At 51.8% G+C, this 27681-nt stretch overlaps 2 protein-coding genes across 5 annotated transcripts in view; both read left to right on the forward strand.

Annotated features, from left to right (window-relative positions):
* Nucleotides 1-11399, forward strand: part of SHPK (sedoheptulokinase) — a 31270-nt gene extending 19871 nt beyond the window's left edge. For all 3 annotated transcript variants that reach the window (XM_010382208.2, XM_010382207.1, XM_030922617.1), the window contains exons 6-7: nucleotides 5179-5379; nucleotides 9688-11399. In XM_010382208.2, coding sequence (XP_010380510.1) covers nucleotides 5179-5379; nucleotides 9688-10100 — 614 coding nt within the window. In that variant the 3' untranslated portion in view covers nucleotides 10101-11399. The remainder of the gene's footprint in view (nucleotides 1-5178; nucleotides 5380-9687) is intronic.
* Nucleotides 11400-22979: 11580 nt separating this feature from the next.
* The window catches only part of TRPV1 (transient receptor potential cation channel subfamily V member 1), a 32937-nt gene continuing 28235 nt past the window's right edge, over nucleotides 22980-27681 (forward strand). For both annotated transcript variants that reach the window (XM_010382203.2, XM_030922615.1), the window contains exon 1: nucleotides 22980-23688. The gene's annotated coding sequence lies outside the window, so the exon portion shown is untranslated. The remainder of the gene's footprint in view (nucleotides 23689-27681) is intronic.

Here is a 27681-nt window from a genome sequence, read left to right on the forward strand (position 1 = left end):
ATGATGGTTCAATGTATAAAACAAGGTCCAGATAACTCTCGCCCCACATGACTGTGGTGGACTGACCAAAAGAGATGTGAAGCTGGCCACATTTATTGAAAAAGCAGCTTTTTCTGTGTGAATTCTTCCAAAATACATGTAAAATCTTCTAACATATTACTGCAATGTAGGCTGAAGGCAATTTACGTAAACAAATTGAGTTGTTCTTAAGGCATTATCTCTAGAGGAAAAAAAAAGAAAAATAACAATTTAAATTATGTAAATTTAGTTTGCCTTTATATACTATGTTTTGCAAAATCAGTGCTTAAATGCAAAATGATTTAAACTTGAAAAAAAGGGTGAGAACATGCTAGTGGGATTGTAAAAAGGTACAGCCTCTTTGGAAAACAGCTGGTAGTTCCTCAAGTGTTAAACATGGAGTTACCACAGGACCCAGCAATTCCGCTCCTAGAAATACACCCAGGAGAACTGAAAACAAATGATGTCCACACAGAAACTCGTACACAGACGTTCACAGCAGCATTATTTATAATAGCCAAAAAGTAGAAACCACCTAAATGTCCATCAACTAATGAATGAATTGTTTTGTTTTGTTTTGTTTTTTGAGACAGAGTCTTGCTCTGTCACTTGGCTGGAGTACAGTGGCACAATCTTGGCTCGATGCAACCTCTGCATCCCGAATTCAAGTGATTCTCCTGCCTCAGTCTCCCAAGTAGCTGGGACTGCAGGCATGCGCCACCATGCCCTGCTAATTTTTGTATTTTTAGTAGAGATGGGGTTTCACCATGTTGACCAGGATGGTCTTGATCTCTTGACCTCGTGATCCACCTGCCTCAGCCTCCCAAAGTGCTGGGATTACAGGTGTGAGCACCATGCCTGGCCGTGAATGAATTTTTAAAATGTGGCATATACACATAGCTGAAAAAGGATTGAATGTTGGATAGAAGAAAAACTTAAGTACATTTAAATTTTAAAAAGCTTATTTGGCTGGTTGCAGTGGCTGACGCCTGTAATCCCAGCACTTTGGGAGACTGAGGCAGGTGGTCACGAGGTCAGGAGTTCAAGACCAGCCTGGCCAACATGGTGAAACCCCATCTCTACTAAAAATACAAAAAATTAGCCAGGATTGGTGGTGGGCACCTGTAATCCCAGCTACTCGGGAGGCTGAGGCAGAGAATTGCTTGAATCTAGGAGGCAGAGGTTGCTGTGAGCTGAGATTGTGCCAATGCACTCCAGCCTGGGCAACAGAGTGGGACTGTGTCTCAAAAACAACAAACAAACAAACAAACAGTTTATTTGAAGATTCAGTGATTTGTGAATCAGGGTATCACCAGACTGTTAGCACTCTGTCAGAAGAGGCAAGAGGGGAAATTTTCATAAAGTATTTGCAGAAGCAAGACAAAGAAAATAATTTCAATAGGGCAGACAAAGCATTTTCTATGCCAAACAGGGATACCTTTCATTTTTGCTCTGAGCTCAAGATTTTGACCAAGGCATAAGAATGCTTAAAAAGCAGAGCTGCGGCCGGGCGCGGTGGCTCAAGCCTGTAATCCCAGCACTTTGGGAGGCTAAGATGGGCGGATCACGAAGTCAGGAGATCGAGACTATCCTGGCTAACCTGGTGAAACCCTGTCTCTACTAAAAAATACAAAAAAACTAGCCGGGCGAGGTGGTGGGCGCCTGTAGTCCCAGCTACTCGGGAGGCTGAGGCAGGAGAATGGCGTAAACCTGGGAGGCGGAACTTGCAGTGAGCTGAGATCCGGACACTGCACTCCAGCCTGGGCGACAGGGCGAGACTCTGTCTCAAAAAAAAAAATAAAAATAAAAAGTCCAAGTAACTAGGTGAACTTAACACAACTTGTGGAGTTCATACGTCCAAGAGGGCTTACTGGTGACGGCCTGCAAATGTGCAGTAAGAAGCAGTGAGTGCAGAAGCTCAGTGGGTACTTGTGCCCGTTTGCTTGTTGCTCCCAGAGGTCATCACGAGGTGGGTGACTTCAGATCCCACTTACGCCACCAGATCTGATTAAAGCAAAACTTGTCTGGACATGGTGGCTCACGCCTGTAATCCCAGCACTTTGGTAGGCCGAGGCAGGCAGATCACTTGAGGCAAGGAGTTCGAGACCAGACTGGCCAACATGATGAAACCTCATCTCTACCAAAAATACAAAAATTAGCCGGGTGTAGTGGCGCACGCCTGTAATCCCAGATACTCAGGAGGCTGAGACAGGAGAATTGCTTGAACCTGGAAGGCAGAAGTTGCAGTGAGCTGAGATCACACCACCGCATTCCAGCCTGGGTGACAGAGTGAGACTCTGTCTCAAAAAAAAAAAAGGAAAAGAAAAACTTAAGTACCTTTAAATTTTAAGAAGTTTATTTGAGCATTCAGTGATCCATGAATCAGGGTAGCACTAGAGAGCAGGTGGCTAGTACACCACTGAGAGGGGCATGAGGGAAGACTTTCATAAGGTGTTTGGAGAAGCCAGACACAGAAAATAGTTCTGACTGGTGAGAGTGGACAATTCCGAGTTAGAGGTTCGTTGGTGGTTTCTGATTGGTGTAGTTTCCAGTTTCATTTTACTGTTTACATTGGGGTTTCGTTTGTTCACATAGGAATTCACAGTACTAGAGCCACCTTTGTCTAATGGCCTCCTGATTAGAGTTTTTTCTTTTTCCCCTTCTTTTCTTTTCTTTTTCCCCTCCTTTCCTTTCCTTTTCCTTTTCCTTTTTCCTTTCCTTTCCTTTTTCCTTTTTCCTTTCCTTTTCCTTTCCTTTTTCCTTTTCCTTTCCTTTTTCCTTTTCCTTTCCTTTCTTTTCCTCTTCCTTTCCTTTTTCCTTTCCTTTCCGTCACCCAGGCTGGAGTGCAGTGATGCGATCTCGGCTCACTGTAACCTCTGCCTCCCGGGTTCAGGCAATTCTCCTGCCTCAGCCTCCCAAGTAGCTGGGATTCCAGGTGCGCACCACCATGCCCAGCTAATTTTTGTATTTTTAGTAGACACGGGGTTTCACCATATTGGTCAGGCTGGTCTTGAACTCCTGACCTCAGGCGATCCACCCACCTCGTCCTCCCAAAGTGCTGGGATGACAGGCGTGAGCCGCTGTGCCCAGCCGCTGGAATTTTTCAAACAGCACTGATAAATGCTACAAAATGTAAGTGAGAGTGAAAGAAACAAAAGTGTTGTTGCCTCCACCCGAGAGGATGGTAGAGGGCGTGTTGCTTCCAGTTTGTAGTCACGGTGGGAAGCTTGACGTGGCAGAAAGCAAACAGTATTGGCTTCCTGAGGCTTTTTTTTTTTGCTCTCTTTGCTTTTGACCCCCTGAGTGGGTGGGAAAATTGGATGCTGAACTCTGGCCCGTAAACAGATTGGGACAAGCAGGCTTTTTAGCTAGGTCTCATGAGAAGTGGAGAAGGCGCTGCTGGAACAGTCCCCAAGCTGTGGCCTGGAATTAGAGGAGAAAACATCCACTCTGTGCTGGGTCCAGGGGATTTCCCCCTGCTGGTGACAGGGAAGGTGTTAAGAGAATACTTTGGGGCTGGGCGCGGTGGCTCAGGCCTGTAATCCCAGCACTTTGGGAGGCCAAGGCGGGTATATCACCTGAGGTCAGGAGTTCAAGACCAGCCTGGCCAACATGGTGAAACCCTGTCTCTACTAAAAATACAAAAAATTAGCTGGGCATGGTGGGATGTGCCTGTAATCCCAGCGACTCGGGAGGCTGAGGCCGGAGAGTCACTTGAACCTGGAGACAGAGGTTGCAGTGAGCTGAGATTGCACCATTGCACTCCAGCCTGGGCGACAGAATGAAACTCTGTCTCAAAAACAAAAACAAAAACAAAAGCCACAACATAAAAGAGAGAATACTTTGGAAATGAGCAAGAGTGGTACTCCCTGTCAATGAATGAAACCTCTCCAGAGGATAAAGCCCTTTGTCTGAGGTCTTACCCTGTCATAGTTTTCTTTTGCTGTGTAACAAATTACCCTGATACATAGTAGCCTCAAACAACAGGCGTTTATTATTTTGGACAGTTTCTGAGGGTCAGGATTCTGAGTGGGGCGGGATGGACTGGCTCAAAGTCTCTTGTGAAGTTGCATTCACACTGGAGCTGCAGTCTTCCAAAGGCTTGATTGAGCCTGGAGGATCTGCCCCCGAGCCCATGTGTGATGCTGTCAGCAGAAGGCCTCAGTTCCCTGGCACGTGAGGCTCTCCACAGGGCTGCTCACGACGTGGCACCTGCCTTCCCCGAGAGCAAGTGATCCACAAGACAGCGTGACCGAGACAGGAGCCGCAGTGCCTTTTATGACTTAGCCTCTGAAGTCACACACTGTCTCTTGGCCTTTATTTCGTTCACTAGAAGTGAGTCACTAAGTCCAGCCCCCTTTTCACGAGGAGGGGAATCAGGTTCTACCTCTTGAAAGGAGTATCGCCGGGCGCGGTGGCTCAAGCCTGTAATCCCAGCACTTTGGGAGGCCAAGACGGGCGGATCACGAGGTCAGGAGATCAAGACCATCCTGGCTAACACGGTGAAACCCCGTCTCTACTAAAAAATACAAAAAACTAGCCGGGCGAGGTGGCAGGCGCCTGTAGTCCCAGCTACTCCGGAGGCTGATGCAGGAGAATGGTGTGAACCCGAGAGGAGGAGCTTGCAGTGAGCTGAGATCTGGCCACTGCACTCCAGCCTGGGTGACAGAGCAAGACTCTGTCTCAAAAAAAAAGAAAAAGAAAGGAGGAGTATTGGCTGGGTGCGGTGGCTCACCTGTAATCCCAGCACTTTGGGAGGCCAAGGTAAATGGATCATGAGGCCAGGAGTTCGAGACCAATCTGGCCAAAATGGTGAAACCCCATCTCTACTAAAAATACAAAAATTAGCCAGGTGTGGTGGCTCACACCTGTAGTCCCAGCTACTCGGGAGGCTGAGGCAGAGAATTGCTTGAACCTGTGAGGCGGTGAGCCAAGATCGCACCATTGCACTCTAGCCTGGGTGACAGAGCGAGACCCTGTCTCAAAAAAAAAAAAAAAAAAGAAAAAAAAAATCCTTTGATCAACATCTCTTCAACACCTTACCCTTCTAACTACCCTGGACATAATTTTTAAAACCCCACCCTCTCTCACTGCCGAACTGTGACTCGTGACCTCTGAGTTATCCCGACAGGCCTAAGTTCTGCTTTCTCTGGACCCCAGTTCTCAACATCAGCACCTCGGTTCAGCTGGCAGCCTCCATGCCTTCGGGATTCCAGCCTGGAGAGACTCCAGACCCTACGGCCCCAGTCGCCTACTTCCCATACTTTGGCAGGACCTACCTGGGGGTGGCCGCGTCACTCAACGGGGGCAATGTGCTGGCCACGTTCGTCCACATGCTGGTTCAGTGGATGGCAGATCTAGGTAAGATGTGGTCCACACGGCGCTGTGTTCTCTGCCTGTCCTTTCTACCCGGCAGGGTCTTGGAGCTTCATGTGCAGTTTCAGTGTCCACATTCAGGTCTCAGACTCCACCAGGTCCTGGCATATTTCTCCCATCCTTCGGGATCTGAGCTTGCAGCCTCTTTTCTTCTTGTCCTCTGAGCTGCCATCACCTACTTTTTTTCTTTGGGTCAAGCACCCTTCCCTCAACCTTGACTGTGAACCTTCCTAACAGTCTCCCCAGCTATCCCCCACCCTCCCTGGTCCCCTTTTTCCCCTCCTGCTCCCTTCTCTTATTCCTAGGGTAGAATTTATGAGGTTTTCTCTGCTCTCCATAGACAGATGCTCCTCGACTTACAATGGTGCGTATTTCACTTACAATGCACTTATATCCTGAGAAGACTGGCCCATAGGAAGTGCGATGCAAATGTTTCTTCTTCTTCTTTTCTTCTTTTTTTTCTTTTTTTTTTTGAGACGGAGTCTCACTCTGTCACCCAGGCTGGAGTGCAATGGTGCGATCTTGGCTCACTGCAAGCTCTGCTGCCCGGGTTCAAGGGATTCTCCTGCCTCAGCCTTCCAAGTAGGTGCCCACCACCATGCCTGGCAAGTTTTTGTATTTTTAGTAAGATGAGGTTTCACCACGTTGGCCAGGCTGATCACGAACTCCTGACCTCAAGTGATCCACCCGCCTCGGCCTCCCAAAGTGCTGGGATTACAGGCATGAGCCACTGTGCCCGGCCTGATGTAGGCGTTTCTTTTTCTTTTCTTTTTTTCTTTTTTTTTGACATGGAGTCTTGCTGGAGGGCAGTAGTGCGATCTTGGCTTACTGCAAGCTCCACCTCCCGAGTTCACGCCATTCTCCTGCCTTAGCCTCCCAAGTAGCAGATACTACAGGCACCTGCTGCCACATCCAGCTAATTTTTTGTATTTTTAGTAGAGATGGGGTTTCACCGTGTTAGCCAGAATGGTCTCGATCTCCTGACCTCGTGATCCGCCCACCTCAGCCTCCCAAAGTGCTGGGATTACAGGTGTAAGCCACCGCACCCGGTCCGATGTAGACATTTCTCAGAGAAGCACAGTGCGGGGTGGAACCCAGGAGAGGGGCCTTGGTTCCCAGCTGTGTCCCTGAGTCTCGGCCTTGGCAAGTCCATTCCCCCAGCTCCAGTGTCTTGTGGTCTTAAGTCCGTGGGTTAAAATTAACTCAACAGCTCATAGCAGCTTTGGCCTCCATTAGTCCTCACTAACAGATTAGGGGGAGCTGAGGAGGCAGACACTCTGCTAGAGGCCAGGCCTCTCTTCCAGGCCTCCAGCTGGGATTCACCTTCCTTCAGGTACCCCAGAGCTTGGGTCATGGCCCAAGTATTTCCCAGAAAGGAAGAAGACCTTGAGTATGTTTTAACCTTCCCTTACAACCGTTTTTGGTGCTGTGCATGGTGACACGTGGCTGTAATCCCAGCTACTCAGGAGGCCAAGGTGGAAGGATTGCTTGAGCTCGGAGTTGTTGAAGTCTAGCCTGGGCAACACAGCAAGACCCTGTCTGTAAAAAAAAAAAACAACCTTTTTTCCTGAACTTTTACTAAAGAAAGACAAGAACATGATTTAAAAAATAAAACAGCCAGGCGCGGTGGCTCACGCCTGTAATCCCAGCACTTTGGGAGGCTGAGGCAGGCAGATCACCTGAGGTCAGGAGTTCAAGACCAGCCTGGCCAACATAGTGAAACCCTGTCTCTACTAAAAATACAAAAGTTAGCCAGGTGTGGTGGCACACATCTGTAATTCCAGCTACTTGGGAGGCTGAGGCAGGAGAGTCGCTTGAACCCGGGATGCGGAGGTTGCAGTGGGGCTGAGATTGTGCCCCTGTGTCCCTGCATTTGCAGAGGTTCAGTGTTCCCATGGTGGCTCCTTGGTGACTCTCTAGATTGGTGGGTCTCAGCAGTGACCACACCAGGGAAGTATTGTAGAGTTTAAAAATAGCATTGCGTCCTGGTCCCACACCCATAAATTCTGATTTATTGGACTGGGTGTGGGCCTTGAGCGTGATGTTTTATAAAAGTTCCTCAGGTGATTCTGAGGCCTGGAGTGTTCATAAGCATTGCTCTAGAAATTTTTCCTCAGAAAGCCTGGTCCACAGTACAGGGCCTGCAGTACAGCTTCCCCTGGGAGCTTTTAACATATGCAGAACCTTAGGGTCAGCCCTAGGCAATCTGAGTCCAAGCTATGTGTTAAAAAGATCCCTGGCCGGGCGCAGTGGCTCACACCTGTAATCCCAACACTTTGGAAGGCCAAGGAGGGCGGATCATGAGGTCAGGAGTTCAAGACCAGCCTGGCCAATATGGTGAAACCCTGTCTCTACTAAAAATACAAAAATTAGCCTGGCATGGTGGCATGGCGCCTGTAGTCTCACCTACTCGGGAGGCTGATGCAGAAGAATCCCTTGAACCCGGAAGGCAGAGGTTGCAATGAGCTGAGATCATGCCACTGCACTCCAGCCTGGGTGACAGAGCGAGACTCCATCTCAAAAAAAAAAAAAAAAAAAAAAAAAAAATAAGATCCCTGAGTGACTCATCTGTACGTTCAGGCTGGAGAAGCCCTATGTCTAGGTCGGGGGCTCCTCAGCCTGGCTGTGTATAAGAATCACCCGCAAGTGTTTACCAATTCCAGCCCTCAGCCTGCAACCCACACCAGTTGAATCAGAAAGTCTGGAGATGGGCCCACAGTGCTCTCAGGAAACCCCAATGTTGGTAACTTTCTTCTTATCAAGGCAATGTTTGCTTTCCCTCAGGTAATGCTAGGTTAGAGATCAAAAGTAATTCTAAGGTCAAAGTGTATTGAAAGCAAAGGCTTTTTTTTTTTGACCAAGTCTTGCACTGTCACCCAGATTGGAGTGCAGTGTCACCATCTCAGCTCACTGCAAGCTCTGCCATCTGGGTTTAAGCGATTCTTATGCCTCAGTATCCCAAGTAGCTGGGACTACAGGCACACACTGCCATACCTGGCTAATTTTTGTATTTTTAGTAGAGACGGGGTTTTACCATGTTGTCCAGGCTGGTCTGGAATCCCTGACTTCAAGTGATCTGCCTGTCTTGACCTCCCAAAGTGCTGGGATTACAGGCGTGAGCCACCATGCTTGGTCCCTTTTCTTTTTTTCATTTGTTTGTTTTAAGAATGCAGAGCTGGCCGGGCGTGGTGGCTCATGCCTGTAACCCCAGTACTTTGGGAGGCTGAGGCAAGTAGATCACTTGAGATCAAGAGCTTTAGTACAAACTTCATCTGTACTAAAAATACCAAAATTAGCTGGGTGTGGCGGTGTGGGCCTGTAATCCCAGCTACCTGGGAGACTGAGGCTGGAGAATCGCTTGAACCAGGGAGGCAGAGGTTATAGTGAGCCGATAGGATACGTGCCACTGCACTCCAGCCTGGGCGACAGAGTGAGTCTCAGAAAAAAACAAAACAAAACAAAACAAAAACGAACGCAGAGCTAACATGGTGTCAGGGAGAAAAGTCCGACCGGGATTCTGGCTTGACACAGAAAAGCAAGTTGTAGGATGGTCAACTCATCCTTCCTTCTTGGCTTTCAGGTGTCCTGTGCACATAACAAGGGTGGCCCAGACAGTGATTGGTCCTGGATCCTGGGATTTCTGATGCTGCTAATGACTCTAATAACATCCATGATGATAGCTTTTTGTTTTTTTTTTTAGACGGAGTCTTGCTCTTGTTGCCTAGGCTGGAGTGCAGTGGCACAAGCTCCACTCACTGCAACCTCTGCCTCCCAGGTTCAAGCGATTCTCCTGCCTCAGCCTCCTGAGTAGCTGGGATGACAGGTGCCTGCCACCACGCCCAGCTAATTTTTGTACTTTTAGTAGAGTCGGAGTTCCACCATGTTGGCCAGGCTGGTCTCGAACTCCTGAGGTCAGGTGATCCGCCCACCTCGTCCTCCCAAAGTGCTGGGATGACAGAAGTGAGCCCCTGTGCCCGGCCAATGATAGTTATTAATCAGTATATGTGCTTGGTCCCCTTGGTTAAGAAGCCTGGGTTAGGGTTAGGGGTCACAGCAGTACTTACGAGACCTCACCCTGATGTCTGGCTGGGGTCTGCACTGAGACAGTGGGCGGGGATCCAGGGCAGAGTACAGCTAGCCTGGCTATCGAAGTCCCTGAGCCCAGAACCACCAGCTGCAGCGGAAGGAGAAGCAGCAAGTAGTGCTGTTCCCGCCCTGTGGGAATTCTGTACCATCTCAGCCTGCATCGAGGAGGCTGCATGAGCTCACACAGATCTTCTCTGTCTCTGGCAGGCCTGGAGGTTGAAGAATCCACTGTCTATTCATGCATGATCCAGGCAGCTGTGCAGCAGAGAGATACCCACCTGACTATCACCCCAACAGTGCTGGGGGAGAGGCACCTGCCAGACCAGCTGGCCTCTGTGACCAGAATCTCCTCCTCTGACCTCTCCCTGGGGCACGTGACCCGGGCTCTGTGCCGAGGCATTGTTCAGAACTTGCACTCCATGCTTCCGATTCAGCAGCTCCAGGAGTGGGGCGTGGAGCGGGTGATGGGCAGTGGGAGTGCGCTGTCCAGGAATGAGGTGCTGAAGCAGGAGGTGCAGAGGGCTTTCCCTTTGCCCGTGTCCTTTGGGCAGGATGTAGACGCAGCTGTTGGGGCAGCTCTGGTCATGCTCCGGAGACACCTCAACCAGAAGGAATCTTAAGACAGCAAACTCTTTCGCCAAAGGACTGCTGCGAATTTTACCTGGTTAACATTCCTGACACCATCTGTGGGTCATCCTTTCCCTGGACAGTTCAGTGGACAGCTTTTAAGCCGTGCTTGTTGTGAGGTTCCATCTCAGCCAAGAACTTCCCTTCAGAACATACTCTAATAAGGCAGCCAGGAGCCGTCAGCCAGATCCCAAATGAGTGCCTTCTGGAAGAGACCCACCTGGGAGCTCTTTCCAAATGTCAGTGTGGGAGAGAGAGAGCGTGAGAGCACAGTAACCCAGGCTCCTGGTCAGCAGACTCATCTGTGGTTCACTTGTAGACAGAGAGCAGAGCAGTGTGTACTTCAGACACCAGAAAGTCTGGTGACTGTGGCCCCAAGTAAGAAAAGAAGATCTGCCCCATGCCCAGCTTTTGATTATTGTTTTTGGAGACCTGAAGCTCAGACTTGGGTCATATGGACTTCTGGAAAAGTTCTTCCCTCCTGGACTGAACCATGTGACCAGAGGCCCCTTTCCTAGTCTCATCCTCCCCTGGCCGCAGGTGCTTAGCTGGGCCAGGGAGTAACCCAAGCACGATGCGGCAGGCTGGCTCAGAGGACGATGCGGGGCTGCGTGCCGGCCTTCTTGCTGCATGTACTCAGCCCCAGGAGGGCTTGCTGCACCCGGGCTGCCCAGATCTTCACGGCACAACTGCCTGGAAGGCAGGTTGCAGAGAAGGAGAGGCAGATGGCATGAGCAGCAAGGGGGACCGATGCTGTGCGGCTCACACCACTCCAGAACCTGACAAGCCACCCGCAGGACCCCTTGCCAGGGGCATGTCTGTGCAGCAGTGTTTTTGCCCCTGCACATTCCAGAAGCCTTCATGGGAGGGGATGCAGCCAGGCCGATGCCTGCCAGATGGGACAGGTAGTTCATTCAAAGGGAACTCTGTATCCCATAGGCCTAGGCTCTCCTTTCGCTTGGCGTGGGTTTCACTGGCCCACTGTCTGTTCCTGGCTCAGCAGAAACATCTGTATGAGTCAGCATCCCTGCAGGGACCCCAGAGCATCGTAAGCCTTCCTGTGATTGGTAGGGATGGCTATGGGGTGGTTTCCAGAAGGGGGCCACCATCGCTGCATCTACTCCCAGACCCCCAAAGGAGCCCAGGCTCAGGCAGGCCTGATCCAGAGGCACCCAGGCAACCACGAGTTTGGGAGGCAGTCGTCGTCTCTCTCTCAGTATCCACGACAGGTATGAAACATATTGTCTCTTTATAAATGTCATTTTACAAATTATGCGATGATCTGGAAGCTCTGAGAGCAAATGCCTGATCATGCTGGCCAAATGTCAAGATACTAAAGCCCATATTAAATGGAAAATTCCTGAAACAGTTCCCAAGTTTTCCACTGTGCGTGGTTCTGAGCAGTGTGATGGTCTCTGCCGTGCCGTCCGGGATCCGAACTGTCCCTGTTTCCCCATGTCCACGCTGTAGACGCTCCCCTCTCCAGTCAGTCACTTGGTCATCAAATGGCCCGTCCCGGTATCACAGTGCTTGTGTTCTGGTCACTCTTACTTCGTAAGGGCCCCAAAGCACCAGAGTAGTGATGTTGGTTATTCGGATATGCCAAAGAGAAACCCTAAGGTGCTTTCTTTAAGTGAAAAGATGGGAACAAAACAGTCATACGCTGAATCTTCTGTCTGTGAAATTGTAAAGAAAAATTCATGCTAGTTTTTTTTGCTTTTTTTTTTTTTGAGACACAGTCTCACACTCTGTTGCCCAGGCTGGAGTGCAGTGGCGCAATCTCGGCTCACTGAACTGCCTCCTGTGTTCAAGCGATTCCCTGGCCTCACCCTTCTGAGTAGCTGAGACTACAGGCTCCTGCCACCACACCTGGCTAATTTTTTTGTAGTTTTAGTAGAGATGGGGTTTCACCATGTTGGCCAGGCTGGTCTCGAACTCCTGACCTCAGGTGATCCGTCCATATCGGCCTCCCAAAGCACTAGGATTTCAGGCGGGAGCCACTGACCCCGGCCTCATGCCAGTTTTGCTGTCACATCTGGAACTGCAAAAGTTACGATCACAGTGTGTGATAACTTTTATTACAGTATATTGTTAAAACTGTTCTACTTTGGCTGGGTGCGATGGCTCATGCCTGTAATCCTAGCACGTTGGGAGGCTGAGGCAGGTGGGTCACCTGACGTCAGGAGTTTGAAACCAACCTGGCCAAAGTGGTGAAACCCTGTCTCTACTGGAAATACAAAAATTAGCTGGGCGTGGTGGTGGGTGCTGTAATCCCAGCTACTTATGAGCCTGAGGCAGGAGAATCGCTTGAGCTCGGGAGGCAGAGGTTGCGGTGAGCTGAGATCGCACCACTGCACTCCAGCCTGGGTGACAGAGCGAGACTCTCTCAAAAAAAAAAAAAAAATTGTTGTACCTTATTGTTGTAGTTAATCTCTTACTGTGCCTAATTTATAAACTGGATTACATTACAGATATGTATATGTAGAAAAAACATGGCATATACAGGATCCAATACTAGCTTTGGTTTCAGGCATCCATGGGGGTTCTTGGGACATACCCCATGTGAATGACAAGGGGTTACTGTCATTTTTTTTTTTCTTTTAGACAGAGTCTCACTCTGTCGCCCAGGCTGGAGTGCAGTGGCGCGATCTCTGCTCACTGCAATCTGTGCCTCCCGGGTTCAAGCAATTCTTGTGCCTCAGCCTCCCAAGTAGCTGGGATTACAGGCATGCACCACCACACCCATCTAATTTTTCTATTTTTAGTAGAGACGGGGTTTCACCATGTTGGCCAGGCTGGTCTTGAACTCCTGACCTCAGGTGATATATCCACCTCGGCCTCCCAAAGTGCTGGAATTACAGGCATGAGCCACCGCGCCTGGCCTGCTACTGTAATTTTTCTTTCAGCTGAATGAGTTTAAGACGTCATCACTGGAGCCCTGAGGAAGGCCGCATGAGAGAGAAGGGTAGGCTGAGTATACCAGAGTCCTCTGTCTGTTGGGAGGAGCCAGGCCCTCTGATCTCAGGGCGGCAGCCTTTTTCACCTGCCCACCATGCAGTGGATGGAGTCTGCGAATGTAAGGTTAGCAACTGGATGGACATCTGACAGGCTCAGGCAGTCCAGCCTTGTGCTTGGCGTGGCCCCGGAACTCTCTGTCCCCTTCCCAGACTGCGCGTCCACTCTGCCTCTGAGGACTGAGCCTTGGAGGGTCCCAGTTTGTCAATGAACAGGGCTGCTCCTGCTGCTTCCGTTGCCTGAGGCCTGGAGCCTCTGAGTGGGGGATGACTGCAGCTGCCTAAAGTCGCAACCACGTGCACAACTCGCCCTCCTTCCCAGGAGGTGCCAGTAAGTGGTTTGAGGCCAGCAGTCTTCTGAAGTGGTGAGCCGGCCTCCTGTGCTGGCCGTCAGTCTCCCGATGCTATGAGCCCACGGCAGGGCTGCGCCTTCCCTCCTGATCCGCTTCGGCCAGTGGGACGTGCACAGGGAATGCCTGTCACTCCTGGGCAGAAGTCTTTAGGAGCCAGTGAGCTATTTCCCACACTCTCTTCTCTTTGCCATAAGCGACTGGCAGTGCCCCAGAGTGGCAGCTCTGTCAGCCTGGGTCCCTGAGTGAGGACAGCATGATGTCGGGCCCTCGCCAACCAGCAAGGGACACACAGTGGGACAGAGAAAGAAACCTTTGGGCTGGGCGCGGCAGCTCACGCCTGTAAACCCAGCGCTTTGGGAGGCTGAAGCGGGTGGATCACTTGAGGTCAGGAGTTCCGAGACCGGCCTGGTCAACACGGTGAAACCCCGTCTCTACTAAAAATACAAAAAAATTAGCCGGGTGTGGTGATGGGCACCTGTAATCCCAGTTACTCGGGAGGCTGAGGCAGGGGGAATTGCTTGAGCCTGGAAGGCAGAGGTTGCAGTGAGCAGAGATCGCGCCACTGTCCTCCAGCCTGGGCAACAGAGTGAGACTCTTGTCTCTAAAATCAGTCAATCAATATGAATAAATAAACCTTTGATGTTTGAAGCCACTGAGATTTGGGGATTGTCACCACAGCAGAGCAGCCTCAGTAGCCTGCACCTGGGAGGTCTCCCATGTACCCAGCACAGACCCAGGCAGCTGCATTTTCTGAGCGCCCAGTAGTAGCCGGGTGTTCTCTCAGGGACTGCCCCCTGTTGAATTTCCATTGTGAGGCCATGGAAAAAGACCCGCGGTTGGTTACATAAACAGACCCTAGGAACAAACAAAGACAGGCAATGACAGCACCTCTGTGCCCTGAGGGAGGAGAAATTCATTCTTGATACCAGTGACATTGAGCTAAACCTCCAAGGGTTTCCATCCATTGTTACTAACGACAGTTGACATTTTTTTGAGTACCTTCCAGTACTGGGATCTGATCTAAGCTCTGCTTGTTTGAATTCATTTAATCTTTTTTTTTTTTTGAGATGGAGGTCTCACTCTGTCACCCAGGCTGGAGTGCAGCGGTGTGATCTCTGCTCACTGCAACCTCCGCCTCCTGGGTTCCAGCGATTCTCGCGCCTCATCCTTCCGAGTAGCTGGGATTACAGGTGTACACCACCTCACCCAGCTAATTTTTTGTATTTTTAGTAGAGAAGGGGTTTTGCCAGTGTTGCCTAGGCTGGTCTTGAACTTCTGGCCTCAAGTGATCCACCCACCTCGGCCTCCCAACGTGCTGGGATTATAGGCGTGAGGCAGCGCGCCCGGCCTCAGTTAATCTAGAAGGTGGATAGCATTATCCCCATTTCACAGATGGAGAAACAGATACACAAAAAAGTTAAGTAACTTACCGGAGATCACAGTGCTAAGATGCAAACCCCAGAGTGAGCCCCACTCTCTTTAGCATCTAGGCAGAGGGGTCAGGCTGGGTAAATGTATTTACATTAAAATGATGGTCATGTCCAGGGTGTGACAAATTGGCGTAACTTGGTCATAGGGTGAATGAAAGGATGTTTATAGGAACTGAGCAGACTGGGGGGGGGGGGGGGGGTCTTGCATGCCAGGCTGAAGGCTTTGGACTGTCTCCTGTAGACAGTGGGATTCGGAGGACTGGGGTCTTTGGAGTGTAGCTGACAGTGTGGATGCCGGATTGGAGGAGAGGCATTCCAGGAGGCAGGAGGCTGTAAAACAGTCCGGAGAGATGGTGGGCCAGACCCGGCTCAGGGCAGGGGAGGGGACTCCAGCCCGCCAGGCGCTGCTTTTCCCCCGCCATACACTCCCTGCCTCTGGCCCTTGATCCTGTTCACATCATGTGTATGTGACTTTCATGTTCTCTGTTTTTCTCTTCTTCTTCTTCTCCTTTTTTTTTTTTTTTGAGACTTTTTGAGAGTCTCTCTGTTGCCCAGGCTGGAGTGCAATGGTGCGACCTTGGCTTACTGCAACCTCTGCCTCCTGGGTTCAAGCAATTCTCCTGCGTCAGCCTCCTGAATAGCTGGGATTACAGGTTTGCGCCACCACACCCAGCTAATTTTTGTATTTTTAATAGAGACAGGGTTTCTCCATGTTGGTCAGGCTGGTCTCAAACTCCTGACCTCAGGTGATCTGCCCGCCTCAGCCTCCCAAAGCACTGGGATTACAGGCGTGAGCCACCAAGCCCGGCTATTTTTCTCTTCTTCTGAAGTGGACGGAAAGCTCCTTGAGAGCAGGTGTCTAGGTGTCCTCTGCCCCGTCCTCCTGCACCTTAGCTCATGCCAAGGCCCATGTTTGGAATGTCCTTGCGGGGCAGAATCCTTCTCCTTGTCCAAGTCCCAGCCCAAATGCCATCTGCCCGCTGCACAGGGCCTCCCTGGTGACACACACGCCATCGGATTACAACTGCAGGGAGGCCGGACCCGGCTCGGCATCTGTTGTTAGCACGGCCTGTTGGCCCCACAGCCCCTGGCCTGTGCCTGTTACAGGGTGCCCCGCCCTGCCTAGTGTCAGAGAGCGCCTGTGCAGATCTTCCTTTCCTGTCCATCCCGGGCTCCTTGAGCGCAGAGACCACTCTGGTGACCCTACTGCTCTGCTAGGGGATTTGCATAGCACATGGTGGGCCCTCGGGAGAGAGGGTCCCACCTGGGCTGTCCCCTCAGCCACGGGTAGATGGACAGGCCACGTCTTTGAAAGTGAGATAGTCCTGATACAGAGATGCTCACTTGGGTGACTCATCAAACATGAAGCAAACCTTGTTTTTTTCATTAAAAAACAATTAGTCATTACTTCAAGCTAATGGCCGGATACAGCTCAGCGGTCTGCAGATGTGGTCCTCAGGCCAAAATGAAGATGAGAGCCATCATCTCTCAGGCCTGCCTGGAGCTTTACCAGGCTCAGAGCCCATTTACACCCACTATCCTGACTAATCCCACAAAAGCCCCGTAAAGCAGGTAGGGCAGGTGTTCTTGGCTGTAATTTTGAGGAGGAAGAAGCAGACCCAGAGGTTCAGCTACCAGCCCAAGTCCATACAGCCGGCCTGTAGCACACGCGGGTCCATACAGCCGGCATCTAGCACACGCGGGCCTCTTCCATCCCAGGTCCAGGTTCTGCCCAGCTGCTGACCCTCCATTGGCCCTCATCCCTCTTGTTCCCAGTCCCTGCCCTGGGACACAGCCCTGTGGCTCCAGCATTCTGTGCTGACTGGGTGTCTGACCCCTCCCCGGCTCAGACTTCAAGCTCCAGCCATTTCTGGAGGGTGCTGACCCTCTCACAGACCCCTGCCCTCCACAGGAGCTGGTCTTTTAGACTCATGTGGGCGCCCGGTGACACGAACACAGAGAACAAATGCAGAACGGAGGGTATTTTTCTTTTTGTTTAAATTTAAATTTTTATTTTTTGAGATGGAGTTTTGCTGTTGTTGCCCAGGCTGGAGTGCAATGGCATGATCTCGGCTCACCGCAACCTCTGTCTCCTGGGTTCCAGTGATTCTCCTGCCTCAGCCTCCCGAGTAGCTGGGATTCCAGGCATGTGCCACCACATGGCTAATTTTGTATTTTTAGTAGAGATGGGGTTTCTCCATGTTGGCCAGGCTGGTCACGAACTCCCGACCTCAAGTGATCCACCTGCCTCGGCCTCCCAAAGTGCTGGGATTACAGGTGTGAGCCACCGAGCCCGGCGGGGGCTCAAATCTTGAGAGGAACCCAGGTGGGTGAAGAAAAGAAATGCGTTTCTGATGTGGCCAGTGTCAAGAGCTCAGCTTAAGTCAATGTGCCCCCTGGTGGTAACACTAAGAAAACTGCTGCCATTAGCGAGGTTGGCCGTGTTTAGCATCTGTCATTCCAGACTCGGCCCAGCACCTGCTGGTATGTCCGCAGAAGCTTTCCTGAGCTGCCTTTCGCTCCCATCAAACCTGAACTTAGAAAAACACCCGCCTGAGCTTGCAGTGAGCTGAGATCCGGCCACTGCACTCCAGCCTGGGCGACAAAGCGAGACTCCGTCTCAAAAAAAAAAAAAAGAAAAGAAAAACACCCGTCCTCCCAGAAGTCATTAAAACTTCTCTACTCACAAGGAGTTTTAATGAGTACATCATTACATAAATGCAAGAACATCCTGTTTCAAATGATGACCCAGAAAACCACACTGATGGCAGTGATGGCCAGCCTTGAGGTCTTGTCCCCGCCACCGTGTCGACAGTTTTAGTAGAACCACTCAGTGAATGTGCTGTTCAGATAAAGCCAAAAGCCACACCAACAAACATTTCCTGAGTGCTGCTTTGAGCAAGGCGCAGGCTAGGTTCAGAGAAGGGAGCGCAGGCACGAGAACCTTATTTATCTCACCCTGGAGCCGCTTAAATCTGCAAAGCAAGACACAAGAAAATCATGACGTTGAATGTCAATACAAGATTTAGAAAGCTCCAGATGAGACGAGTAGAGCTGTCAGTGTCCTTTGGCAAGTTTGTAGCCTGTCTGTGCTTCTTTCCGTATCAGTAAAACGGGGACAAAATTGTACTCAGCTCATGAACTCTTAGTGAGGGCCTGATGAGAGAGTGCAGATCAAGTGCTCATGCCAACACCCAGGATGTGATACGCACTCAGCACATATTCACAGCCATCACCGTTGTCGTCAGTGTGGTCACAGGTACCTACTGTGCCCATTGCCATAGGAAGTGCATTGGTTGAAGTTTCTGTAGGCGTTTAGAAGTGAGCACTTCTGGAGACGGGTGCGGTAGCTCACGTCTATAATCCCAGCATGTTGGGAGACTGAGGTGGGGGAATCACGTGAACTCAGGAGTTTGAGACCAGCCTGGGCAAGACGGCGAGACTCTGTTGCTACAAAAAAAAAAAAAAAAAGAAAAAAAAATTAGCCAGGCGCGGTGGTGCACACCTGTAGTCCCAGCTACTTGGGAGGCTGAGGCAGGAGGATCCCTTGAGTCCAGGAGGTTGGGGCTGCAGTGAACTATGATTGTGCATCCCTGCACTTCAGCCTGGGTGACAATGCAAGATCCCACCTCTTAAAAAATTTTTTTAAAAAGTGAAAAATGAGCTCTTTATGCTGGGGCCCGTGAGGAGGGAGGACTTTGGGAGGAGGTGGGATTTGAGCATCCCTAGGGCTCACCGTGCACCTGAAGACGGGTTAAATGGGGTACTGGGATGGAGGAGGGTGGGGGAAAGGGTAGAGTCAGCACATTTAGTGTGGCTGGGAAGGGGTGTGCCCAGGTGATAGAAGGTGGGTCACGGTGGGAGAGGAGACTGGGTCTGCAGGCTTAGGGTGCAGGGGTGGGGCTTTACTCTGCAGCGGGGACGTCTGAGAGGCCAGGGGGCCTGATCCGGATAAGCTTCCAGGACTGTTGATCTGGAGGTGAGGGGTTATGGGAGGCTGGACCAGGAAATGAGGCACTTCTGGCCGTTCAGGTGAGAAGGGGTTTCCAGGTAGAGGAGGGATGGATGGAAGCCACAGAAACAACCCAGAGGGGGCCAAGAAGGGGAGGTTGGAGGTCACAAAGGGCACCGGGTTTGGTGGCCAGAAGGAAGTTGGTGGCTTTCCCGGCAGGGACTGCTGCGGGGGGTGGGGAGTGGATGTGGAAGGAAGAGGAGCCCATCGTGGGATATGCCAGGGGGAGGGGCTCGTGGGCTTCACCTGCAGACTCAGGGAGGCAGGGATGGAGCTCAGGGGAGAGGGCTGGGTGGACTCTGGATGAAGCAGTCGCTGACTTGGACACATGAGACAGGTGATTGGAAGGGGTCGGGCGAAGGTCTCCAAGGACAGTGGTGGAGCGGGAGAAGATAAGGCTGCGGACGGGGTCCTGGGACCCCCGTGTGTGGGGAACAGCAAGAGGAGGAGAGCAGCCAAGGAGTCCCGGCAGGAGTGGCCAGGGCAGGAGGCGGGCTGGGACTTCCCCTGCAGGCCTCCGAGCAGGCACGGTGCCCTGTAGACTCCGGTGACACTGTTAGCACCAAGGGCTCTGTTAACAAGGGACACATTTAGTGACGTGTGCTGTGTTCACTGGAGATGGTGCTGTCTTTTTTTTGTTTTTTTGAGATGGAGTCTTACTCTGTAGCCTAGGTTGGAGTGCAATGGTATGATCTCAGCTCACTGCAACCTCTGCCTCTCCAGTTCAAGTGATTCTTGTGCCTCAGTCTTCTAAGTAGCTGGGACTACAGGCACCCACCACCACACCCAGCTATTTTTTTTTTTTTTTTTTTTTGCATTTTTAGTAGAGACAGGGTTCCACTATGTTGGCCAGGCTGGTCTCGAACTCCTGAGCTCAGGCAATCTGCCCACATCTGCCTCCCAAAGTGCTAGGATTACAGGCTTGAGCCACCGCGCCCGGCTCTGTGCTGTCTTTATTGGAGCAGAAATCACTTCGGAAGCTAAGGCAATGGTTCTGGAGAAGTGCGACCCTCCCCTTTCCCGGCCATTGCTCTGTCCCACATTGTTAGAAGGAAATGATCCCAGAGGACTAGAGAGTTGAGAGGTCACCACTGCTGAGTCTTTGATGCATGACAGATGCCACTTCTGGGTCTATATGTGCCCAAAAGAATAGAAAGCAGGGACAGGACCAGATACTTGCTCGCCCATGTTTATAGCAGCACTAGTCACAATGGCCAAAGGTGGAAGCAAGCCAAGCATTCATCAGCTGGTGAAGGGCTGAGCAGAATGTGGTCCATCCGCCCCACACCCCAGTGGAATATTATTCAGCCTTAAAAGGGAAGGAAGGCCAGGCGGGGTGGCTCATGCCTGTAATCCCAGGACTTTGGGAGGCCTAGGCGGGTGGATCATGAGGTTAGGAGTTCAAGACCAGCCTGGCCAAGATGGTGAAACCCCATCTCTACTAAAAATACAAAAAATTAGCCAGAATTGGTGGTGGGCACCTGTAGTCCCAGCTACTCGGGAGGCTGAGGCAGAGAATTGCTTGAACCTGGGAGGCAGAGGCTGCAGTGAGCTGAGATCACGCCACTGCACTCCAGCCTGGGCAACAGAGCGAGCCTCTGTCTCCAAAAAAAAAAAAAAAAGGTTAATATGAGGTGGGGCGCGGTGGCTCACGCTTGTAATCCCAGAGTTTGGGAAGTCAAGGCCGGCAGATCATCTGAGGTCAGGAGTTCAAGACCAGCCTAACCAACATGGTGAAACCCCTTCTCTACTAAAAACACAAAAATTAGCCGGGCCTGGTGGCGTGCACCTGTAATCCCAGCTACTCAGGAGGCTGAGGCAGGAGGATCGCTTGATCCCAGAGGCAGAGGCTGCAGTAAGTCGAGATTGTACCACTGCACTCTAGCTTGGGCGACAGAGCAAGACTCTGTCTAAAAAAATAAAAGAAAAGAAAATAATAAAGACAGGAAGTTGAATGGCGGTCGTTAGGGGGTTGGGGTCAGGCAGGGGAGTTAGTGTTTAATGGGTGCAGGGTTTCAGTTTGGGATGATGAAAAAGTTCTGTGCATGGATGATGCTGATGGGTGTACAACAATGGGAATGCACTCAATGGCACTGAACTGTACCATTAAAAATGGTTAATGTGGTAAATTTTGTGATATATAGATTTTGCCACAATTTATTTTATATATATATATTTGAGACAGAGTTTCGCTCTTGTTGCCCAGGCTGGAGTGCAATGGTGCAATCTCGGCTCATTGCAACTTCTGCCTCCCGGGTTCAAGCGACTCTCCTGCCTCGGCCTCCCGAGTAGCTGGGATTACAAGCATACGCCACCACACCTGGCTGATCCGCCCACCTGGGCCTCCCAAAGTCCTGGGATTACAGGCATGAGCCACCGCGCCTGGCCTTTTGCCACAATTTGGTTTTTATTTTTTTTTTTTGAGACGGAGTCTCGCTCTGTCGCCCAGGCTGGAGTGCAGTGGCCGGATCTCAGCTCACTGCAAGCTCCGCCTCCCGGGTTCACGCCATTCTTCTGCCTCAGCCTCCGAGTAGCTGGGACTACAGGCGCTGCCACCTCGCCCGGCTAGTTTTTTGTATTTTTTAGTAGAGACGGGGTTTCACGGTGTTAGCCAGGATGGTCTCGATCTCCTGACCTCGTGATCCGCCCGTCTCGGCCTCCCAAAGTGCTGGGATTACAGGCTTGAGCCACCGCGCCCGGCCTTTTTTTTTTTTTTTTTTTTTTGCCACAATTTATAAACGAATTAATTCTAAGGTTCATATTAATTGAAGCTAACATGACACACATAGCATAAACAGGTGTCTAAGCGGCCGGGCATGGTGGCTCACGCCTATAATCCCAGCACTTTGGGAGGCTGAGGCAGGTGGATCACTTGAGGTCAGGAGTTCGAGACCAGCCTGACCATCATGGAGAAACCCTGTCACTACTAAAACTACAAAATTAGCCAGGTGTGGTGGCGTATGCTTGTAATCCCAGCTACTTGGGAGGCCGAGGCAGGAGAGTCGCTTGAACCCGGGAGGCGGGGGTTGCAGTGATCTGAGATCGCGCCACTGCACTCCAGCCTGGGAGACAGAGTGAGACTCCGTCTCAAAAAAATAAAAATAAAAAAAGGTGACTAAGCAAGGGGTATGGTGGAGTGTGGCATGTTGGGACGGGCCTGGTTTGTAGGCCTTGACCAACAGTGCGGCCTGGGCGATTATCTAATTATCAGTTGTCTGATTGCCCAGCGTCACACATTTCTCACCTGTAAAGTGGGTATGACGGTCTCTGCCCTCCCACTGCCCAGGCTTGCTGGGCGGCCTGCGAGAGCGGGTTTGGGAAAAGCTCTTTGTCATCCGTTGTGCAGAATTGATGGGGTGGCCATACTTCAGTGCCTTGACTCAGGGCTCAGAACTTTCCAGTGACCCCAGGCAGGGCTGCAAGGGCGTCTCTGGCAGTGGCTGCTCATTCCAGGCTGGGCCTGCCCCATGGCTTGTTGACGTCCCATGGGCAGCTGCTGTGACAGTTTTTGCAGGGCATTTGGGCCTCAGCCTGGATGCATACCTAGACCTCGCTGCTTTTCTCAGCCAGGGTCTGGGAGAGAATGAAACCTGTTGTTCTAGTTATCTGCTGTATGTGAGTCTCTCCTGTGCGTTTCTCTCGTGTGCCTCTTCTTTCCTGTGCATTTAGGTGGTACGAAGTGAAGTGAGAAAATAGACATTTGTGGCCAGGTGCGGTGGCTCACGCCTGGAATCCCAGCACTTTGGGAGGCCGAGGCAGGTGGATGAGGTCAGGAGTTCAAGACCAGCCTGGCCAACATGGCGAAACCCCGTCTCTACTAAAAATACAATTAGTTGGGCGCAATGGCAGGTGCCTGTAATCCCAGCTATTTGGGAGGCTGAGGCAGGAGAATTGCTTGAACCTGGGAGGCAGAGGTTGCAGTGAGCTGAGATCCGGCCACTGCACTCCAGCCTGGGCAACAGAGCGAGACTCTGTCTCAAAAAAAAAAAAAAAAAAAAAAAAAAAAAAAAGGAACTAGACACTCATAGTTATTTGTGTTTTTGTGCTTTGTGGTTCCCCAAAGAATCCCTGTTGAGAAGAAAGGCTGGGACCTGGCTCTGGCTGACCTAGAAGCCCTCCTCGACCCCAGCCCCTACTCCAGGCTTGGGGATCCAGGAATGAGAGTCCTAAGGGAGTCGGGGACTGGTTCAAGGTTGCTTGGACTCTCAAACAAGCCAGGACTGTGTGGCGGGTGGCACGACCGTCCATTCCTTCTTTATTTTGAAAGCGGAACAGTTGCAGGACGCTGGTTTTGACATCGCTGGCTGTGAATGTGCATTTGTGGAGCCGTGTCCCAGACCTCCGGGCTCAGGAGCCACCGGTTTGGGAGGCCGAGCAGCGCCCTCCTTCTCCTTCCCTGAGAGTGGAGGCTGCAGCTCTGGCTGGCTCTGTTAAGTGCTCTGCAGCCCTGGCATGGCTGGAGGAGGGGCGGCGGCTAAGTGGTTTCTGAAAAAGGGCAAAAATGATGGGAAAAGCTTTGGGATCCTCTGGGAATCAGAGCCGCAGCAAAGGCAGCTGCTTGCATCGCTGGAAGCGTTTTTTCCTTGAGTGCTGAAGGGTGCCCACAGCCCACTCCTGCCAGTGCAGGGCAGCTGCTGCCAGGGCCGGGCCCGGGATCCCCCGGAGGCAGGGAGGCCACTCTTCTCCCACACCAGCCCAGCTCTCCCTTCGAGTAGCAACCGCCTTCGAGCTCGCGAGCACCCATGGGCCTGGGGTGTGCCTGCGTCTAGCTGGTGAGTCCCTTTCTTTGTCTGATGGCCAACGCAGACGTTAGCTTTCAGGATGGCATAGTGGGTGGCCAGAAGCTGGGCCCTGCCACTTTCCAGCTGTGCCACTGTGGGCAGTTCCCCTCGCCTCTCTGTGCCCCAGTTACCTCGTCTGAAAATGGGGGGTAGTGACAGTGGCTACCTCAAAGGTGGTCGTGAGGCTGAAGTGAACGTGTGGTGCCCTCAGCCTGGCTCCTCGGAAGCACCTGGGAGGTGAGAGTGGAGGTTGTTGTTACCGGGGTTTGTTATTTTTGCTCCTGCACCAGCCGTCCTCGGGGGAGGAGGCTGCAGCTGCTGCTGAGGTTGCTGGTGTGTGGCGAGAGGTTTTCAGCACGTCGCCCTCTCTGTGGAGTTGGACGAGCGCAGGGCTGGGAAGCAGGCGCGCTGGGTGCTTGTGTTGCTGTCCTATCTCTTTGTTCTTCACGCTGGGTTGGGAAGCCCGCAGCCTACTGCCTCTCTTTGAGAGAAGAGACTATTGAGAATAATCTGGCTGGGTCCTGGGCCAGCGTTCTCCCAGCTTCCAGAAAGTCCCCAGTGGCGAGCAGAGGTGCTCCCAAGAACTTGGATGGATGGATGGATGGATGGATGCTTTGGGCAGAGAGGGGAGCAGGGAAGCCACACCCCAGGTTGTCTCACCTGCACTGGGGAGAGAAGGGATCCTTCCTCCAGATGGTGGGCAGTGTCCTTTCTGGCTTTGGAGTTGAGAAAGACTCAGAGATCAAACCAGGTCTCTGTGGGCAGAATCAGTTGTTTTAGGATTGTCCTTTAGTCCAGAGGGGTGAGTTTGTGAATCTTGTGTAAACCAGAATCACCATCTCCATCACACAGTCAACACTCGTTGGCCTAAATCACGGTAGAAGTTCCGCCGATCACTGTAGAATGTTTTGTGGTGACAGGTGCATCACCACAGGCTCAGGTGCAGAGTAGTATACTCCAGACCTGGCCGTGGAGGACTGTCCTGACCCTATTCCCTGGCCCAACCCAGTGCACATGGCCCCTCGGTTCCTGTCCCACCCCGTTCCCTGAAAGAAGCTTGGTTTTCAGTAGGGAATCAGGTGCAAAGTGTGCAGTATAGACTCAGCGTTCGTCGACTGACTGAATGATAGCACAATCCAGGCTGCTTCCTGTTGGCTGGGTTTGACTGGACTGGGACTGGTCAGAGGAAGAGGCAACGCCATTAACAAAGAACGTTGCTGAAAGGTTCCAGCTAACAGGTGCTCTCTTACAAGGCTGCCTAACAAGCAGCCCCCTATTCTTTTTTTTTTTTTTATTATACTTTAAGTTCTAGGGTACATGTGCACGACGTACAGGCCTGTTACATATGTACACATGTGCCACGTTGGTGTGCTGCACCCATTAACTCGTCATTTACATTAGGTACATCTCCTAAAGGCAGCCCCTGTTCTTATTCTTAGCTTATTCTTGGAGACCACAGTTATCCCTGGGACAGCCAGGCGTGGGTATGGCCTCGGTCTTATTCACACTGCACTTTGGGGTTCCTGAGCTGCCTGATTGAGTGGGAGGGTGCTTCGGGTTCATGTCTAGCCCCTGCATTTTCTTATGCCTATGCCCCGAGGGTGAGAGGTCCCATTCTGATTGGCCCCCAGGCCCTGCGGTGGAGTCTGGGTCTGAGCTGAACAGCTGAGAAACAGCCCCAGACCTCCAGCGTGGTGGTGGAGTACTGGAGATGCTCTGGAGCCAGCCTGCCTGGGGTCAAGCCCAGGTTCTGCCTCTGACTGGGTGACTTCAGGGACGTGCCGTAACTGCTCTGTGCCTCAGTCTCCTCATCAGTGAACTACTTCCCTCTTAGGGATGTTGTGGGAATTAAGTGGGTGAAGAAAGGCGAGTCCTGAGAACCGTGTTTGCTCTGTGCACATGCTTAGATTCTGATTCTCATTCGCTTCTGGTGCCTTTTAAGCGCTGCCAGGCTCTCCGTACTGTGAACCGTCCTTGATGGGGTGTTATCTTCAGAAAGCACAGACTAGCACCTGGCCCCAGGCTTCCAATGCTACGCGTGGCTTTCCCACCGTCCATGCAACCATACCGGCTTTCAGTGCCTTGGAGTTAAAGCTGACGGCCATCTGGTTCTGACCCGGCCGCCTGTCTTCCCGTCCCACTGACTTCTTCTTCAGTGGCTCTAGGCTTCCCTGTCTGTCTCCCAGCCCCAGCCCACCTCTGTTCCCTTTCCAGGCTCAGCTCATCCATCACCAACTCCATGGAGCCCTCTTCAGCACCCTGCCCCCTCCTGCAGTCCCTCAGCCCAGCCAGTACCTGGTTTCTGTGTCAGCGGGGGGCTGACTCCTCTCTGCGCCCCCAGCGCAGGGCTGGAGTCTGAGGAGGAGGACTCAGTAGATGGGTATTGAGTGATCAGATGAGGGAATCAGCTTTCTGTGGCTGGGAACACTCCTGCTGCAGGGGATCTGTCTGATGGGTGAGTCAGAGATGGGCTCTGGTCTGTTGAAAGTGGATCAACAGGCAGGCAGGGAGATGGCCAGCAGCTGGCCGTCTGTCCTGTTCACAGCCTCTGGTATGGTGAGGTTTCCTCCACGTTTTCACGGATCTGGGCTTCAGAACATAGTTGGTTTACGGCCACAGCCCAGCCGTGTGCTCTGGAGTTTCACTGCCTGAATTTTCACTTGAGGTACTTGGGAGTCTCCCTGAGCTATTCTGGCTTGGGAGATTGCCTGATTCTATATTTTAGAAAAAGAAAATGCAGGACTTGAGAAGCCTCTCATTCCTTCTGTGGCTGTTTTCCAGAATGGAGCCACTGCTGGGACAGGAATCTCCCTAACTTCCTGTGGAAATGGGAATTAGAAGGGTCTGATTGCTCTTACTTTCCCACTCGTGACCAGGTGACCGGTGCAGCTGCTTCTTTTTTTTTTGAGACAGAGTTTCACTCTGTTGCCCAGGCTGGAGTGGAGTGGCATGGTCTCGGCTCGCTGCAACCTCCACCTCCTGGGTTCAAGCGATTCTCATGCCTCAAGCCTCCTGAGTAGCTGGAATTATAGGTGTGTGCCACCACGCCTGGCTAATTTTTTTTTTTTTTTTTTTTTTTTGAGGCGGAGTCTCACTCTGTCGCCCAGACTGGAGTGCAGTGGCCGGATCTCAGCTCACTGCAAGCTCTGCCTCCCAGGTTTACGCCATTCTCCTGCCTCAGCCTCCCGAGTAGCTGGGACTACAGGTGCCCGCCACCTCGCCCGGCTAGTTTTTGTATTTTTAGTAGAGACGGGGTTTCACCGTGTTAGCCAGGATGGTCTTGATCTCCTGACCTCGTGATCCGCCCGTCTCGGCCTCCCAAAGTGCTGGGATTACAGGCTTGAGCCACCGCGCCCGGCCTAATTTTTGTATTTTTTTAGTAGACATAGGATTTCACCATGTTGGCCAGGCTGGTCTCGAACTCCTGACCTCAGGTGATCCACTGGCCTCAGCCTCCCAAAGTGCTGGGATTACAGACGTGAGCCACCGTGCACAGCCCAGTACAGCTTCTTCGTAAGGAGACGGATCAGGCAAGGTCCCTGCACAGGAGGAGGTCATAGGGCGCGGGAGAGAGAAATCAGCGACAGATCGCAATTGCTAGACCACCTGGCGGGCTGTGTGGAATGGACAGTCAATGGGCTGGGCCACTGTGTGGAGGATGGCGGGGAGCACGACCAGGGCAGGGATCTGGGGGCTTCATGGAGGAGGCGGCATCAGTGCTGGATCCTGAGGGGAAGTAGCATCTGAGAGGTGGTAGGATTTGTGCAAGGGTAGAAGGAGGAAAAAGCCCTTAGGTGGAGAACCGATGGGAGTAGAGGCCATGGGAGGGATGTATGGGCCAGCCCTGGGTGCCAGGGAGTGGGGATGCTCAGCCAGAGGGAGGGAAGCCTGGGGATGGGGCAGGATGGGAGTGGAAAATAGCATCAGCTCATGTGTCCAACTACACGTGCTGCTGCCAGTGGTCAGCGGATCTCTAGGTGTTTA

The sequence above is a fragment of the Rhinopithecus roxellana genome, chromosome 19, assembly GCF_007565055.1.
Source record: "Rhinopithecus roxellana isolate Shanxi Qingling chromosome 19, ASM756505v1, whole genome shotgun sequence".
In the NCBI taxonomy this organism is placed as follows: Eukaryota; Metazoa; Chordata; class Mammalia; order Primates; family Cercopithecidae; genus Rhinopithecus; species Rhinopithecus roxellana.